Below are 17,990 nucleotides of genomic sequence, written 5' to 3'. Positions count from 1 at the left end.
TATAGGTTTTTTTTTCCCTAAGCATTAGTTTTCATATCTTTAGGATAAAAGTCTAGGATTGCAGTTACTGAGTCATATGCTAAATTCATTATTTATTTTGAAAGAAGTTTTCAAACTATTTTGTAGAGTGCCAGTATGACCCTTCTATTCCTATTAGCGTGTGTGAGTGAGCTAATGTATATATATTTTAATTTTTTACAGTCTTATTTTGAACTGTTTAGTCTGCAAAGCAGTTTCAAACTGTGAAAGCAGATGAACAAACCTTATTTATTTATTTAGCCTTCAAGGTTACTTCTGGGGCTCGGTGCCTACACTACAAATCCACTGCTCCTGGAGGCCATTTTTTTTCCTTTTGTTGCCCTTGTTATTTATCATTGTTATTATTATTATTGTTGTTGTTATTGCTGTTAATGTTGTTGGATAGGACAGAGAGAAATCAAGAGAGGAGGGGAAGACAGAGAGGGGGATAGAAAGACACTTGCAGACCTACTTCACTGCTTGTGAAGTGACTCCCCTGCAGGTAGAGAGCCTGGGCTCCAAATGGGATCCTTAGGCCAATCCTTGGGCTTCACTCTACGTGCGCTTAACCCTTGCACTACCGCCCAGGCCCACAAACCTCATTTTTTAAAAACAATTTTAGTTTTATTAGTGACAATATTGATTTACAGATTTTTAAGATAAAAGGGGTATAATTCCAGATCTTTCCCACCACTAGAGTTCTCTGTCCCCAGTCCCTCCATTGGAAGTTACAGTAGTTCTCCCAAGGTCACAGATAAAGATTGACTGTTATCTCTATAACTATATATATTTGCCTGTTTTTTTTTCTCTCATAGTCCCATCTTCTCTTCTTTTCCTAGTCACAGCTATACCTATTGCAACTTCTGAATGTCCTTTCTTTTTTCCTCTTCTCTATCTGGGTCATGATGGAGATGGAGTTCCAGGTTCTCTGGCCATCTTCTCCTCTATCGTTTCTCTCCCATGGAGAGTATGGACCAGAAGTCTTTTTGGGGTGCAGAAGGTGGGAGTTCTGGATTCCGTAATTGCTTCTCCACTGGACATGGACTTTGGCAGGTTGATCCATAACCCCAGCCTGTTTCTGTCTTTCTCTAGTGGGATAGGGCTCTGGAGAAGTGAGGTTCCAGGATACATTGGTGAAACCTCAAGCATTTTGTATAGCAAATTTACACACAATTAATTTTGTTTTTCAGTATGATTACTTGGGCTCTGATAGTATTGTGGCAACAAAAAAAGTCATCGAAATTATTAGTCTTATAAATTCTGTAAGTATATTTATTTTCATACCAGTTAGAAATTTTACTAATAGTTTTGATATTGTAATTCACACTTACTGGATATAGCATTTATGAATAATAAAGTTACTCATATAAAGTGTGGATTTGTCAAACTGTTAATTTTTTGTTGTTAAAGTAACAAAGATTAAATTTTCAAATATTTATTTTTTCTGTTTTTAGATGTTTGCCCAATTTAAAGTTACCATTGTGCTATCATCATTGGAGTTGTGGTCAGATGAGAATAAAATTTCTACAGCCGTTAAGGCAGATGCATTATTGCATGCATTTTTAGAATGGAAAGATTCTTATCTTACTCTAAGGCCTCATGATATTGCTTATCTATTCATGTAAGAATAATGTTTCAGTATTCCTAGAAAGAAATAATATCTGAGATTATGTTATAATTTAACTTATAACATTTCTGACTATTCATGTATTTATTCACTTTAGACTTTGACCTCTCTATCTGGTTGTCAGACAACAAAAACAAAACATGTCAACCTTTTTTCTGATGAGAAGATTTATATTTCAAGAGGTTAAACCATTTCAGTACTCAGGGTCTAGTGATGTATATTATACAATGTATAATATGATGTATGTGTGTGAAATGAACCTACTTTTTTGTTCATTTTTTTAATCTTCAAGGCCTGTGACATTACTCATTACGTAAAGAGATGGGATTAATCTTATGCAGTTAATATTTTTGTTATGAGTTTTGATTGAAGGCTTGGTAAAGTAGGTTAAAAATTTATCCTACATCCTACATGTGTGTGACTTAGGTTTGAATCCAGCTAAAGGAAACTTTAGTTTCCACACTAAAGGAAACTTCAGTGCTGTTGGTGTCTTTCTCTCTGCCTCTGCTTTTCTACAGCTCTGAGTTTAATGAAGGGGAATGAGGAAGTGCCTGAAATAGAAAAAGGGGAACAATGTCTACAGTGCAGAGAGAGTAACACTTTGGTAGAAAGTGGGGTGTAAACACACACACACACACACACACACACACACACACACACAAAATGGGAAAACATTCTGCGATATTCCTTATCAATTTATTTATTTATTAACTCATTTTCTTTACCCACAAAATTCCACTGGGTCTTGGCATGTTTTAATTTTGTAAATAAATGTAATAATTTTCCTGCTGTATAATTATTAAAGGATTGTTATAATATCATTGAAGTAGACTGGACATCTATACAACCATCTCAAATACAGATTAAGCATTGGTGGTATAGTAGTGAGCATAGCTGCTTTTTCAAATACAGATTAATACAAGGATTAGCAAAATGACAGTACAATGTATACAAAATAATGTCTACCAAATTTATAAAAAGAAGATCTACCAAATTTGAAATAGTTATGGAGATGTGGAAAGATATGCTTCCTTAATATGCTTCAGACTAAAACTTTTTGAACCACAGAAAATTATCATTAGGGATTTCTCACCTTTTAATTACTTGTTAAAATCAATTATAAATGTCTGCTTATTTATCTAGTTATAGAGATCATCCAGATTATGTGGGAGCAACATTTCCTGGAAAGATGTGTGTTACTAATTATTCTGCAGGAATCGCATTGGTATGCAATTACTTTATCTTATTATTTAAATTTAAAAATTTCTTTATTGGGGGATTAATGGTTTACAGTCAACAGAAAAATACAATAGTTTGTACATGTGTAACACTTCTCAGTTTTCCACATTCCTTTCTTTTTTCCTCCCTTTCCTTCTTTCTTCTTTCTTTCTTTCTTTCTTTCTTTCTCTATATTTCTATTCAGCCCTAACTAGGTCCTCTTCTGCCAACATATTCCAGGACCTGAACCCTTCCCACCACCCCTATAGTCTTTTATTTTATTTATTTATTGGGGGAGTAAAATATTACAGTCAACAGTAAATATAACAGTTTGCACATGCATAACATTTCCCAGTTTTCCACATAACAATACACCCCCGACTAGGTCCTTTGCTATCATGTTCCAGGACCTGAACCACCCCTCCCCACACTCCCCCCCTAGAGTCTTCTCCTTTGGTGCAATACACTAATTCCAGTCCAGGTTCTGCTTTGTGCTTTCCCTCCTGTTCTTATTTTTCATATTATTTAAAATTTACTTGTTCAACAACTACAAGTACATATAGTATGTACTTTATATGGTTTACATTTGTATTTTCATTTAGGATTTGCATTTATTTCCCATTACTGTTTAAGCTTGAAGTAGAAAAAAAGGAAGAATATTTTTATTTTTAATTAGTTATTAAATAGTGATTTACAAAAATTATAAGACACTAGAGGTATAATTCTATGTTATCCTCACCGCAAAACTTCTGTGTGCTCATACCCCTTCTGTGGGAAATGCAATAGTTTTCTCAAGGTCACAGATATAAGTTTACTATATCTCTCCCCCATGGGGGGGAGAGAAAGTAGAAATAGAGAGATGGATATATCCATACATATATTTCTTTAAAACAAAAACATTTTTATTCATGTTTATGGCTCTGCCTTCATTTCCTGAATCATACCTACACCTGTTACTACATTTGAGTGTCCTTCCTTTTTTCTCTGCCCCCTCAGATATGCTGAACAGTGCCTGACTTCCTTTGGTGTAGGAAATGTATTTTTTAAAAGATTTTTTAATATTTATTTATTCCTTTTTCTTGCCCTTGTTGTTTTATTGCTGCAGTTATTATTGTTGTTACTGATGCCATTGTTGTTGTATAGGACAGAGAGAAATCAAGAGAGGAGGGGAAGACAGGGGGAAGAGAAAGACACCTGCAGACCTGTTTCACCGCTTGTGAAGCGATACGGGGGGGGGGGGGGGGGGGCTCAAACTAGGATCCTAGTGCCGGTCCTTGTGTTTCGTGCCATGTGCACTTAACCTGCTACCCTACCGCCTGACTCTGGAAATGTATTTTATAGAACAAATATCATGTTAGAATTACTTGAAAATTAAAAGAGGGATAAAAGTACTATAGATACTACATATTCCCTAACATACAGAATAGAACATGGTAAGAAATAATATATAAGAAATTTATGAGGCAGGGCTATGGAGCAGCAGCAGCTGTGCTTCTCTCCTCTCCTCTCCTGGGTCAACTGGTAATACCAAAGAAAACCACAAGGGACCACAACAAAACAGGACTAGAATGAATTCAGGAACCCACAAAATCACCAGTGAGTGCAAATATGTATCTACACGCTAATGGAGCTTCCACATTCTTTATCTGTCTCTGGCTTGTGGACAGAGAGGAGCCTAGGGAGAGATTAAGTGGCTGGTAACAGTCTGGCAGTTTACCAGTTGAGACACCACCTCCAGTCTATTTCACCAAAAAAAGATGGCTGAAGGGAGAAGAGGACTCCCCTGAGACTCACCAAATGCAGATGTGAGTCTCCATTGCTACTGCCCTGAGAATCTGGAGTAGTGTGTGTGTGTGTGTGTGTGTGTCTATTCAGGGGACAAAGAACTAACCATGAAACTCAGGAGAAGATCTATACCTTGGTGGCCTAGTGGTGGGGCTGTGAGAGTCTCTTTGCATAACCACTGGATTATCTCTGCCCCACCCTGCTTTATCTTCTGGTCAGGAGTCAGTGATTAAGCTAAGAAGCCTACTTAAAGCCACTGAGCTCCAACTCAGGGATTAAAATAATATTGAAACAAGTGTCATTTCCCACAACTGTGAATCGTTTAAGTACCTTACTAAGACACAAGTCAATCCAGGCAAGAGTAATCAGTAATTTGAAATGTACTGAGAGAGGGGCCTCATAACATACTACATAAAATGGTTAAAACAACAAGAAGAAATATTGGAGAAATGGACCAGGACAAGAGTCCAGCTATAAGCCTCCCAAAGGTTGAACCACAAAATAATGAGGTCAACATCAAACACTTGTTAAGGAAATAATAACAGGATTGAGTAAGGAGTTTGAAAGAATTGTCATCAGAAATGCAGAAACAAAAAATGAGACTCTGGAAGAAAACACCAATTATCTCAAGGTTATTAGAAAGCTGAAAGCTGAAATAGCTGAGCTAAGAACAAAACTAGCTGGAGAAGCTGAAACAGTATCAGAACAGGATAACAAATGAGATGAACTCCAGAAAACAGTAAAGGGGAGAGGGAATAGAATGAATGAGGCTGAAGACAGAATTAGCAAGATGGAGGACAAATTAGTAACAACTAAAAAAGAAATAACAGATCTCAAAAAAGACTAAGGTACTGAAATCAACAACAGAGACCTATGGGATGATTTGAAAAGAAATAATATACGCATTATTGGCTTACCAGAGGAAGAAACAGAGGGAGGGAAGAAAGCATTCTTTGGGACATAATAGTTGAGAGCTTCTCTAGTCTATACAACATCAAATAAATAATAGTTCAAGAGGCCCAGAGGGTCCCAAACAGAATTAACCCAGACTTAAAGCCACCAAGACACATCCTATTTAGAATGGAAAGGAATAAGGATAAATATAGGATCCTGAAGGCTGAAAGAGAAAAACAGAGTCACCCACAGAGGAAAACCAATAAAATTAGCAACATACTTCTTGACACAAACACTACAGACCAAAAGAGAATGGCAAGGTATCTATCGAGTGCTCAATGAGAAAGGCTTTCAGCCAAGAATACTGTATCCTGCTAAACTGTCATTCAGACTAGATGGAAGCATCAAAACCTTCTCAAACAATTGACAGAATGAGAAAGGCTTACAACCAAGACTACTGTATCCTGGTGAACTATCATTCAGGCATAAAAACCTTCTCAGACAAGCAACAGTTTAAAGAATCAACTATCAACAAGCCTGCCCTGAATGAAGTTCTGAAAGGTTTCCTCTAAACAGTAAGACCACCATAAATATGCCATATATCAGAACTCTCTAAAAATCTACAAGAATGGGGTTAAGATTTCTTCAAACTTTGATTTAAATAAATGTTAATGGTCTGAATTCACCTATTAAAAGGCACAGAGTAGGAAGATGGATCAGAAAACACAACTCAACAATTATGCTGTCTACAGGAAACCCACCTAGCTCAACAAGACAAACACAGACCCAAATTGAAAGGATGGAAAACTATCATACAGGCCAATGGCCCACAAAAAGGGCAGGGACAGCTATTCTCATATCTGACATGTTAGACTTTAAAAATCAATAAAATAAAAAAAATAGGCATGGACACTACTTAAGCTCAGTGGATCAGTCAATCAAGAGGACTTAACAATTAATAGCATCTATGTAACCAGTGCGAAGCCATCTAAATACACCAAACACGTACTGAAAGAGCTATAGCAATATATTAACAGCAATACAGTCATAGTAGGGGAATTCAGCACCTGAATTCAACCTGAAAGATAATCCAGGCAGAAAATAAATAAAGTCATGAAGGAGCTAAATGAAGAGATAGATAAACTAGAACTATTGGATATTTTCAGAGTCATTCATCCCAAGAAACTGGAATACACATTCTACTCAAGTCCACATAGGTCATTCTCAAGGATATGCCATATGGTAGGCCTCAAAGTTAGCATCAGCAAATTCAAGAGCATTGAAATCATCCCAAGCATCTTCTCAGACCACAGTGGAATGAAACTAACACTTAACTATCAACAAAAGATTAGTAATAGTCCCAAAATGTGGAAGCTCAACAGTATACTACTTAAGAAATACCGGGTCAAAAAGGAAATAAAGGAAGAAATCAAAATGTTTAAAAAGTTCAATAAAAATGAAGACACAATCTATCAAAATATTTGGGACACAGCTAAGGCAATACTGACAGGGGAGTTTATAGCCATACAGGCACACATTAGCAAACAAGAAAAAGCACAAATAAACAGCCTGACTGTACATCTTAAAGACCTAGAAGAAGAAGAAGAAGAAGAAGAAGAAGAAGAAGAAGAAGAAGAAGAAGAAGAAGAAGAAGAAGAAGAAGAAGAACAAAGGAACCCTAAAACAACCAGAAGGACAGAAATAGTTAAAGTTAGGGCAGAAATAAATAACATTGAAAATAAGAAAACCATACAAAAGATCAATGAATATAAATGTTAGTTCTTTGAATGAGTGAACAAAATCGACAAACCTTTAGCCAGACTCACAAAACAAAAAAGGGAGAAGACCCAAATAAATCGGTTCATAAATGAAAGAGGAGATATCACAACAGACTCAGAAATCCACAGAAATTCAGTATGCCATGTGAGACTTCTATGAACAAATATATGCCACCAAGCTAGAGAACCTGGAAGAAATGGATGATTTCCTAGATACCTAGGAACTTCCAAAATTAAGAGGAAATAGATAACATGAACAGGCCCATTACAACTAATGAAATTGGAACATTTATCAGAAACCTCTCCCAAAATAAAAGTCCTGGACCAGATGGTTTTACAGTTGAATTCTACAAAACCTTCAAGGAAGTGTTAATACATCTACTTTTGAAAGTCTTCCAGAAGATTGAAGACACTGGAATACTCCCTTCCAGCTTCTATGAAGCCAATATCATTTTGATACCAAAAGCAGACAGGGACACAAACAAAAAAGAAAACTACAGACCAATATCCCTGATGAACATAGATGCTAAAATATTGGACAAATTTCTATCCAACCAGCTACAGCAGTATAGTAAAAAGATTGTTCATCATGACTAAGTGGGGTTTGTCCCAGGGATACAAGGTTGGTTTAATATATGTAAATCAATCAACATGATCCACCACATCAATAAAAGCAAGACCAAAAACCACATAGTCATATCAATAGATGCAAAGAAAACCTTTGACAAAATACAACATCCCTCTATGATCAACACACTACAAAAAATGGGAATAGATGGAAAATGGCTGAAGATAGTGGAGTCTATATATAGCAAACCTACAGCCAACATCATACTCTATGGTGAAACACTGGAAGCATTTCCACTCAGATCAGGTACTAGACAGGGCTGCCCACTATCACCATTACTATTCAACATAGTGTTGGAAGTTCTTGCCATAGCAATCAGGCAGGAGCAAGAAATTAAAGACATACAGATTGGAAGAGAAGAAGTCAAACTCTCCCTATTTGCAGATGACATGAATAGTATACATAGAAAAACCTAAGGAATCCAGCAAGAAGCTTTTGGAAATCATCAGGCAATACAGAAAGGTGTCAGGCTACAAATCAACATTTAAAAGTCAGTGGCATTCCTTTATGCAAACACTAAGTTAGAAGAAGTTGAAATCCAGAAATTAATTCCTTTTACTATAGCAACAAAAACAATAAAATATCTAGGAATAAACTTAACCAAAGAATTGAAAGACTTGTATATTGATAATTATGAGTCACTACTCAAGGAAATTGGAAAAGATGCAAAGAAGTGGAAAGATACTCCATGTTCATGGGTTAGAAGAGTTAATATCATCAAAATGAATATATTAACCAGAGCCATATACAAATTTAGTTCTATCTCCATCAAGGTCCTAACCACATTTTTGGCAGAATAGAACAAATGCTATACATTCATCTGGAAACAGAAAAGACCTCGAATTGCCAAAACAATCTGAGAAGAAAGAACAGAACTGGAGGCATCAACTCCTAGATATCAAATCATATTATAGGGCCATTGTTATCTAAATTGCTTGGTGCTGGAACATGATTAGACACATTGACCAGTGGAATAGAACTGAGAGCTCAGAAGTAAGCCCCCACACCTATGGACATCTAATCTTTGACAAAGTTGCCCAGACTATTAAATGTGGAAAGCAGAGTCTCTTCAACAAATGGTGTTGGAAAAAATGGGTTGAAACATGCAGAAGAATGAAACTGAACCACTATATTTCACCAGATACAAAAGTAAATTCCAAGTAGATTAAGGACTTGGGTGTTAGACCACAAACTATCAGATACTTAGAGGAAAATATTGGCAGAACTCTTTTCTGCATACCTTTTAAAGACATCTTCAATGAAACGAATCCAATTACAAAGAAGACTAAGGCAAATTAAAAAGCTTCTGCACAGCTAAAGAAACCACTACCCAAAACAATAGACCCCTCACAAAATGGGAGAAGATCTTTACATGCCATACATCTGACAAGAGGCTAATAACCAGAATATATAAAGAACTTGCAAATCTCAACAACAAGACAACAAATAACCCCATCCATAAAAGGGGGGAGGACTTGGACAGAATATTCACCACAGAAGAGATCCAAAAGGCTGAGAAACACATAAAAAAATGCTCCAAGTCTCTGATTGTCAGAGAAATGCAAATAAAGACAACAATGAGATATCACTTCACTCCTGTGAGAATGTCATTCATCAGAAAAGGTAACATCAGCATTGCTGGAGAGGTTGTGGGGTCAAAAGGAACCCTGCTACACTACTGGTGGGAATGTAAATTGGTCCAACCTCTGTGAGAACAGTCTGGAGAACTCTCAGAAGGCTAGAAATGGAGTTACCCTATGACCCTGCAATTCCTCTCCTGGGGATAGGTCCTAAGGAACCCAACACACTCATCCAAAAAGATTTTTGTACACATATGTTCTTGGCAGCACAATTTGTAATAGCCAAAACCTGGAAGCAACCCATGTGTCCAACAATAGATGAGTGGCTGAGCAAGCTGTGGTATATATATACATATATACATATACATATATATATATATATATATGTATATGTATATAATGGAATACTATATCTACAATGGAATACTACTCAGCTATAAAAAATGATGACTTCACCGTTTTCAGTCAATCTTGGATGGACCTTGAAAAATTCATGTTAAGTGAAAGAAGTCGGAAACAGAAGGATGAATATGGGATTATCTCACTCTCAGGAGGCAGAAGTTGAAAAACAAGATCAGAAAAGAAAACACAAGTAGAACCTGAACTGGAATTGGCATATTGCACCAAAGTAAAAGACTCTGGGGTGGGAGGGATGGAGAATATAGGTCCAAAAAGGATGACAGAGGACCTAGTGGGAGTTGTATTGTTATATGGAAAACTGGGAAATGTTATGCATGTACAAACTATTGTATTTACTGTTGAATGTAAAACATTGTATTTACTGTCGAATGTAAAACACTAATAAAGAAATTAGAAAAAAACTGTCAACATATCAAAGACTCAGCCTATGTATTAAAAAGACTCAGTCTGTGCTTTAAAATTTTGAGACCTACACTTTTCCCCCTCTCATATTAGTTAAGTAGTGATTTATATGACTACAAATTAATAGGAGTGTACATAAATACCATTCCTACCACCAAAAGACTGTATCCCATCCCACCCATCCCCCCGAAGCCAAACATCCACCCTCACCTTCACCCCAAGCTTTTCACTTTGATCCCCTATCCAGTGATCTAATATTTTCAAAACATTTCCTACTGAATTTATTTGGATTTTTTTTTATGTTTCTCCTAGTGTGTCTTCTGCAAATAGTGATACTTTTACTTCTCTTCCAACTTGGATTTATCTTTTTAAACTTTTTATTAGTGATTTATTAATAGTGATTCACAAGATTGTAAGATAACAGGGGTATAATTCCATACAGTACCCAACACCAGAGTTCCATGTCCCATCTATGCAGTTGGAAACTTTCCTATTTTTATACCTCTGGGGGTATGGATCAGAAATCTTTATGGCGTGCAGAAGGTAGATGGTCTGGCTTCTGTAATTGCTATTTGACTGGATGGATGTTTGCATGTCTACTCATATCTCCAGCCTGTTTCTGTCTTTCTCTAGTGGGGTAGGGCTCTGGGGAGTTGAGATTCCAGGACACATTGGTGAGTTCATCTGCCTATGAAAGTCAGAATGGCATCATAGTAGTGTCTTCAACTTGGTGACTCGAAGGTGGTAAGATATAAAGCAGGACAGTTTGTTTAATAAACGGGAACCCAAAGATAGGAATGGAGCAGATTAAATTAGACATCTTCATGTGAAAAGAAGCAAGGAAGTCTATTTTAGGTGCATTCCAAGGGACCTACGACTTTAGTAATTTTTGCCTGAGCCTGATAGTTAACAGGGTGGTGGACTAAAAATATTGTCTGGGAAGATGGTGTCAGAGTTGAGAATAGGGCTAGAAAGCTGGATTAGGGTAGAAAGTAACTCCCCAAATGAGGAAAGTATATAAATACCCTTAACTGTTTACCTCATTGATCTAAGTTAGGGCCACATATATTTCTATTTAACACAGGAGCCTGTGTGGCCCAAGCCCTTGCCAGTCTGAGCTCCCAGTCCATTGTCACAGCTAGGAACATTCTAGGCTCCACTCATTTCAGGACTAGTCCTCAAGTGGTAGTGTAGGCTAGACCAGCCTCCCTTCAATGGATGGGGCATTCCCTACCATTACTGCTCTACAGTGAGGGCAAGGTCTCAGAGAGGCCCACTGGATGGTTTAAGATCTCTCTCTCTCTCTCTCTCTCTCTCTCTCTCTCCCCCTAAGTGCTATGGCTAGAAATTTCAAGACTATGTAGAATAGTAATGTTGATAGTTGACAGCCTTATCTAATTCCTGAACTAACATAGTAAACTTCAATTTCTCACTGTTCAGTATGATTCTGACTATGGAATTTTTGTATATAGTCTTTAACTAAATTGATTCACTTTTAAAATAGCTTGTCACTGTAGCGATTAAATGCCCTGGTCTTTCTCACAACCATGCTCTCTACCTGAAACTTATTCTACATCAGTTTTGGTAAAATTTGCGATATCATGATGCCATTGTATATCATGAATTATCAGTCTCTTTATTTCTCCATGGTAAGAAAGTTATTAGTGTACTTCTTTTTCTTTTTTTTTAAATAAAAATATTTATTTATTATTTATTTTGGATAGAAACAGAGAGAAATTAAGAGCGGAAGGGGAGGTAGAGATAGAGAGAGATATAGGCAGTGCTTCACCACTCATGAGGCTCTCCCCCTGTGGGTGGGAACCATGGGCTTAAAGCCAGGTCCTTGGGTGCATGATCTACTGGGTGCACCACTGTCTAACCCCAGTGCATTTCTTAAATAAATGAGCAGTCTAGTATCAGAATGCAATCTGGTATATTTATTTTCTGAATTTTCTTCTGATGGCATTTACTATTTCACATTTAATACCCATTTATAACAGAAAATTTTACCAACTGGGAATAGGAGGAACATACACCAACAGGATAAAAACCGGAAGGAAGCAGGCAACATACAAACTGTTAATTTGATTTCTTTCTTTCTTCCTTTCTTTTTTGTCTTTGAGCTGTGGGGCTCATGTGGACATATCATGTAGACTATGCTAAGTAAATGTGAGAGCTTTTATAAGAAATTAAATAAATGTGAGATCATAGTCCATATGGTCAAAAGCCTAATGTAAAAGCTGCCTTTTTATGTAGTTATGGTAACGTCTCAGGAATTATATTAGATATGCATTTGCTAAACGGTGGCAAGTTTGGCATAGGTTCAGTATGCTTGTGTTTCAATAAACTCTCCTCAGAAGAGCCTCAGCTCCTCATATCTTATAATCTGTATTTCATTATACTTTTTTTTGAGTAATCAACAAAAATACAGAATTGTAAAAACATTTTTTATCATCTTTTATTGAGATGTCTTTTGTTTTAACTTTGTTGTTAATCTAGTATCCCAAGGAGATGACTCTGGAAGCGTTCTCAGTTATTGTGACCCAGATGCTGGGGCTTAGTCTCGGAATGTCATATGATGACCCAAAGAAATGTCACTGTTCAGGAGCCATTTGCATAATGAATCCTGAAGCTTTGTAAGTTTTTTTTTTAAATGAAGATTTATTTCCTGGCTGTTTTTATTTTGTTTTAAATACTTGAAGTGTGAAATTTTAGTACATACTCATAGCACCTTTCAGCTATAATAGACCGAGGTCATGAGAAAAAAAAATTCATTGGATAGAGACCAAAAGAAATTGAGAAGGAAGGGGAGAGACAAGAGGGAGAGCTAAAAGGCTCCAGCAGTATTGCTTCACTGCTCCTGAAGCTTTTCCCCTGCAGGTGGGTGTGAACCCAGGTCCTTTCACATTGTAACATGTGTTCCTGGCCTATAAATATGAAAGTTTTTTAATTAAAAAAAAATTTTTTTTTTATATTTATTTTTATTTATTTATTCCCTTTTGTTGCCCTTGTTGTTTTATTGTTGTAGTTATTATTGTTGTTGTCGTTGTTGGATAGGACAGAGAGAAATGGAGAGAGGGAGGGGAAGACAGAGAGGAGGAGAGAAAGATAGACACCTGCAGACCTGCTTCACCGCCTGTGAAGCGACTTCCTTGCAGGTGGGGAGACGGGGTTCGAACCGGGATCCTTATGCCGGTCCTTGTGCTTTGCGCCACCTGTGCTTAGCCCGCTGCACTACAGCCCGACTCCCAAATATGAAAGTTTTAAGTGTAAGAGGAACATGAAGGGAAGGTGTGCCATTCAGACTGAAGTTAACAAATCCAATTTATGTGATAGAGTAGCAGGGTAGGGGCAGCTATTCTGCTCTCAGATGTGTGATACAGTAGCAAAGGAATTCTACTTACATTGTATATTATGGAAATGACTTAGGGTGGTCTGGGAGGTGGCATAGTGGATAAAGCATTGGACTCTGAAGCCTGAGTTCCCAGGTTTAATCCCCGGAAGTACATGTATCAGGGTAATGTCTGGTCTTTTTTTCTCTCTCTTTCTTTCTATATTCTTCATGAATAAATACAATAAAATCTTACAAAAAGGAAACGACTTAGCAATGATCTTAAAAATATATGAGCAAGCCAGAACAAGTGAACTGTAATTTTTAAAATATTTTTTGCATGTCTGAAAATGTCTTTGTTCTAATTTCACATGCTAATAACTTTTCTGGAAATAGATATAGCTGGACATCTTATTTGTTTATTTATTTCTAACTTATTTTTATTAGTGACTGAATATTGATTTACAAAATTCTAAAATAATAAGCTTGTAATTCCATACATTTCCCACTATCAGAGTTCTGTGTCCTTATCCCCTCCACTGGGAATTGCAGTAGTAGGTTCACTAAGTGTTCACTAAGGGCGGGTAGTAAGTATTACACTTTTCTATCTATAGCTATAAAAAGTTATGATTTTTCTCACAGTGATAAAAAGTTTCTCCTATGGGAATTTTAGAAGCAAAGCAATAAAAAAGATAGAGTGAAACATAAGTTAAGGAAAAAAACCCAGAAATTCTGGAGGAGGGGCTACAGAGCAGCAGCAGCAGCTGTGTTTCTCTCCTCTCCTCTCCTGAGTCAAGTAGGAGACCACCTGGGACTGCAAGAAGACAGGACTATAATGACTTCAGGAACCCATCAAAGTACCAATGAGTGCAAACATGTGTGACTTGTGGACTTGAGGAGCCTAAGGAGAGATTGAGCGTCTGCTAATAGTCTGGCAGTTTACTAGTTGAGGCACCATTTCCAGTCTGCTTTACCAACAAAAAGGCTGCTGAAGGGAGGAGAGGACTCCTTTAAGACTCACCAAATGCAACTGTGAGTCTCCATTGCTACTGCCCTCAGAGGCTGGAGCAGCAGGGGGGAGGCCCTGTGCTAACATCTCAGAACAGAGAATTGACCAGGAAACTCAGGAGAAGAGCTACACGTTGGTGTTCTAGCAGTAGGGTTGTATGGTAGGACTCTTTCCTTGTTGTTCTCCTGATCAGAACATAGTGAATAACTGCCTCAGAACCTACAGACTGTAAAAGGGACTTGTTTAGAAACTCACAGGGCCCAGGAGTGCTGCCTGGCTTTGCAGAGAAGCTGAATTGAGCCTGGAGCTTTGGATCCTTGGGGTGTAAGAGCCTCTTTGCATAACCACTGTATTATTTTTCCCCCACCCTGCCTTATGTCTTGGTTAGGAGGGAATGATTAGGCTAAGAAGCCTACTTATAGTTTAAAAGCACTCAGGCTCCCATAGCTTACAGGGAAGAAAAATAACAAAAGAATCTTTCAACAGCCACTGTGCTCCAACTCAGGGATTGAAATAATATTAAAACAACCGTTAATTTCCACAACTGTGAGCTTTTTAAGTACTTTACTTAGACACAAGTCTGTCTAAGCAAGAGTCATCAGTAATTTGAATAGTACTGAGAGAATGACCTCATAACATGCAATATAGAATGGTTAAACCAAAAAGAAGAAGTATTGGAGAAATGAACCAGGACAAGAGTCCAGCTAAAAGCCCCCCAAAGGTTGAACCACAAGATAATGAGGTCAACATCCAAATGCTTGTTAAGGAAATAAAAACAGGAATGAGTAAAGAGTTTGAAAGAATTATCATCAGAAATGCAGAAACAACAAATGAGACTCTGGAAGAAAACACTAATTATCTCAAGGTTATTAGAGAGCTGAAAGCTGAAATAGCTGAGCTAAGAACACAAGTAGCTGAACAAGCTAAAACAGTATCAGAACAGGGTAATAGAAGAGATGAACTCAAGAAAACAGTAGAGGGGAGAGAGAATAGAATAAATGAGCCTGAGACAGAATTAGCAAGACAGAGGACAAATTAGTAACAACTAAAAAAGAAGTAACAGATCTCAAAGAAGACTAAGGTACTGAAAACAACAACAGAGACCTATGGGATGACTTCAAAAGAAATAATATACATATTATTGGCTTACCAGAGGAAGAGAGGGAGGGGAAGAAAGCATTCATCAGAACTTAATAGCTGAGAAATTCTATAGTCTACACAACACAGAAGACATAAAGGTTCAAGAAGTCCAGAGGGTCCCAAACAGAATTAACCCAGACTTAAAGACACCAAGACACATCATATTTAGAATGGAAAGGAATAAGGATAAAGAAAGGATCCTGAAGGTTTCAAGAGAAAAAAAAAAAAGTCACCTACAGAGGAAAACCCATAAGATTAACAGCAGACTTTTTCACACAAACACTACAGGCCAGAAGAGAATGGCAAGATACCTATCGAGTGCTCAATGAGAAAGGCTTTCAACCAAGACTACTGTATCCTGTTAGACTGTGATTCAGAGTAGATGGAGGCATCAAAACCTTCTCAGACAAACAACAGTTTAAATAATCAACTATCACCAGACCTGTCCTGAAAGAAGTTCTGAAAGGTCTCCTATAAAGACTATCATAAATAGGCCATATATCAGAACTCTCTAAAAATCTACAAGAATGGTGTTAAAATATCTTCAATCTTTGATATCAATAAATGTCAATGGTTTGAATTCACCTATGAAAAGGCACAGAGTAGGAAGATGGATCAGAAAACACAACTCAACAATATACTTTCTACAGGAAACCCACCTAGCTCAACAAGACAAACACAGACTCAAAGTGAAAGGATGGAAAACTATCATACAGGCCAATGACCCACAAAAAAAAGGCAGGAACAGCTATTCTCATATCTGACACAATAGACTTTAAAATAAATAAAATAAAAAAAGATAGGGGTGGACACTACTTAATGCTCAGAGGATCAGTCAACCAAGAGGAGTTAACAATGATTAACATCTATGCACCCAATGAGAAGCCATCTAAATACATCAAACACCTACTGAAAGAGCTACAACAATATATTAACAGCAACACAGAAATAGTAATAGCAAGGGACTTCAACACCCCACTCACTCAGCTTGACAGATCATCCAGGCAGAAAATCAATGAAGAAATGAGGGAGCTTGGTGTATTGCACCAAAGTAAAAGACTCTGAGGTGGCTGGGGGAAAGAGAGTATGATGACAGAGTACCTAGTGGGGGTTGTATTGTGTGGAAACTGAGAAATGTTATGCATTTACAAACTACTGTATTTACTGTGGAATGTAAACCATTAACCCTCCAATAAAGAAATTTAAAAAAAAGAAAAGAAAAGAAATGAGGGAGCTAAATAAGGAGATAGATAAACTAAAACTATTGGACATTTTCAGAGTCATTAATTTAATCCTGTTTTAGTAAGTACGTATTCCTGTGGATAAAATCATATGACCTCATCAAAGATTATTTTGGACCATGTGTGCTTGTTATGAACAGTTGTTACTTACTAAATCTAACACTTTGAAATTAATTAATATTATATATAACATAGTATTCCAGATGTACACTGTAAATGACATTTTTCTTTTTTGAACTCTTCTTTAGGCGATACAGTGGTGTGAAGACTTTTAGCAATTGTAGTTTGAATGACTTTGGAAATTTCATTTCAAATATGGGTGCCAGATGTCTGCAGAATAAGCCACAGCTGCAAATTCCAGCGGCATTCTGTGGCAATGGTAAAGTGGAGGGAAATGAAGCCTGTGACTGTGGTACTGTTGCCGTAAGTTCGTTACCTGTGATAACTGATTGAATTTTATTGCTTTAATTAATCTTTTTGTTACTTATGTTATGTATCTCAAATATAACACTGAGGATCACTAGGACATTGGAAGTGGAGTCATGGTTGCATACGTACAAAAACATACTGTCTACATTTTATAAGTTAGAGAGTTTTGAACAAGTCTAAAATGTTCTCCAAAATATTATTGCTAATGGGGGAAAAGAAGTCTAGAATGAGCTCTTGTTCTAGACTACATATATATCTTTCCAAAGCTGTGCTTGATCTTGGATATTTTATAAATGTTTTATTAAAGATTAATGTGTCTCATATATATAGATGTGAAACTATATTCCTGAAATTGTATAATTTTGTGATCTAGTATTGAATCATGACTATTAAGAAAGATTAATATGTTAGTAGTCCCCAGACCTCCTGCAACAGACTATATAACCCAGTGTGGTTTCTTCCTGTGTTTTTCTTTGCTTTGTTTTTGTTT

At 36.9% G+C, this 17,990-nt stretch overlaps 1 protein-coding gene across 1 annotated transcript in view; it reads left to right on the top strand.

Moving 5' to 3' along the window:
* Nucleotides 1-17,990, top strand: part of LOC103107899 (disintegrin and metalloproteinase domain-containing protein 32-like) — a 104,185-nt gene that overhangs the window by 29,643 nt on the left and 56,552 nt on the right. Inside the window, exons 8-12 of the mRNA XM_060182322.1 lie at nt 1,209-1,280; nt 1,473-1,639; nt 2,789-2,870; nt 12,850-12,986; nt 17,320-17,494. Of these exons, the coding sequence (XP_060038305.1) occupies nt 1,209-1,280; nt 1,473-1,639; nt 2,789-2,870; nt 12,850-12,986; nt 17,320-17,494 (633 nt within the window). The remainder of the gene's footprint in view (nt 1-1,208; nt 1,281-1,472; nt 1,640-2,788; nt 2,871-12,849; nt 12,987-17,319; nt 17,495-17,990) is intronic.

This window comes from Erinaceus europaeus, chromosome 2, assembly GCF_950295315.1.
Source record: "Erinaceus europaeus chromosome 2, mEriEur2.1, whole genome shotgun sequence".
Lineage (NCBI taxonomy): Eukaryota > Metazoa > Chordata > Mammalia > Eulipotyphla > Erinaceidae > Erinaceus > Erinaceus europaeus.
The sequence above is the reverse complement of the archived record's forward strand: the minus strand, read 5'-3'. Positions and strand labels throughout refer to the sequence as shown.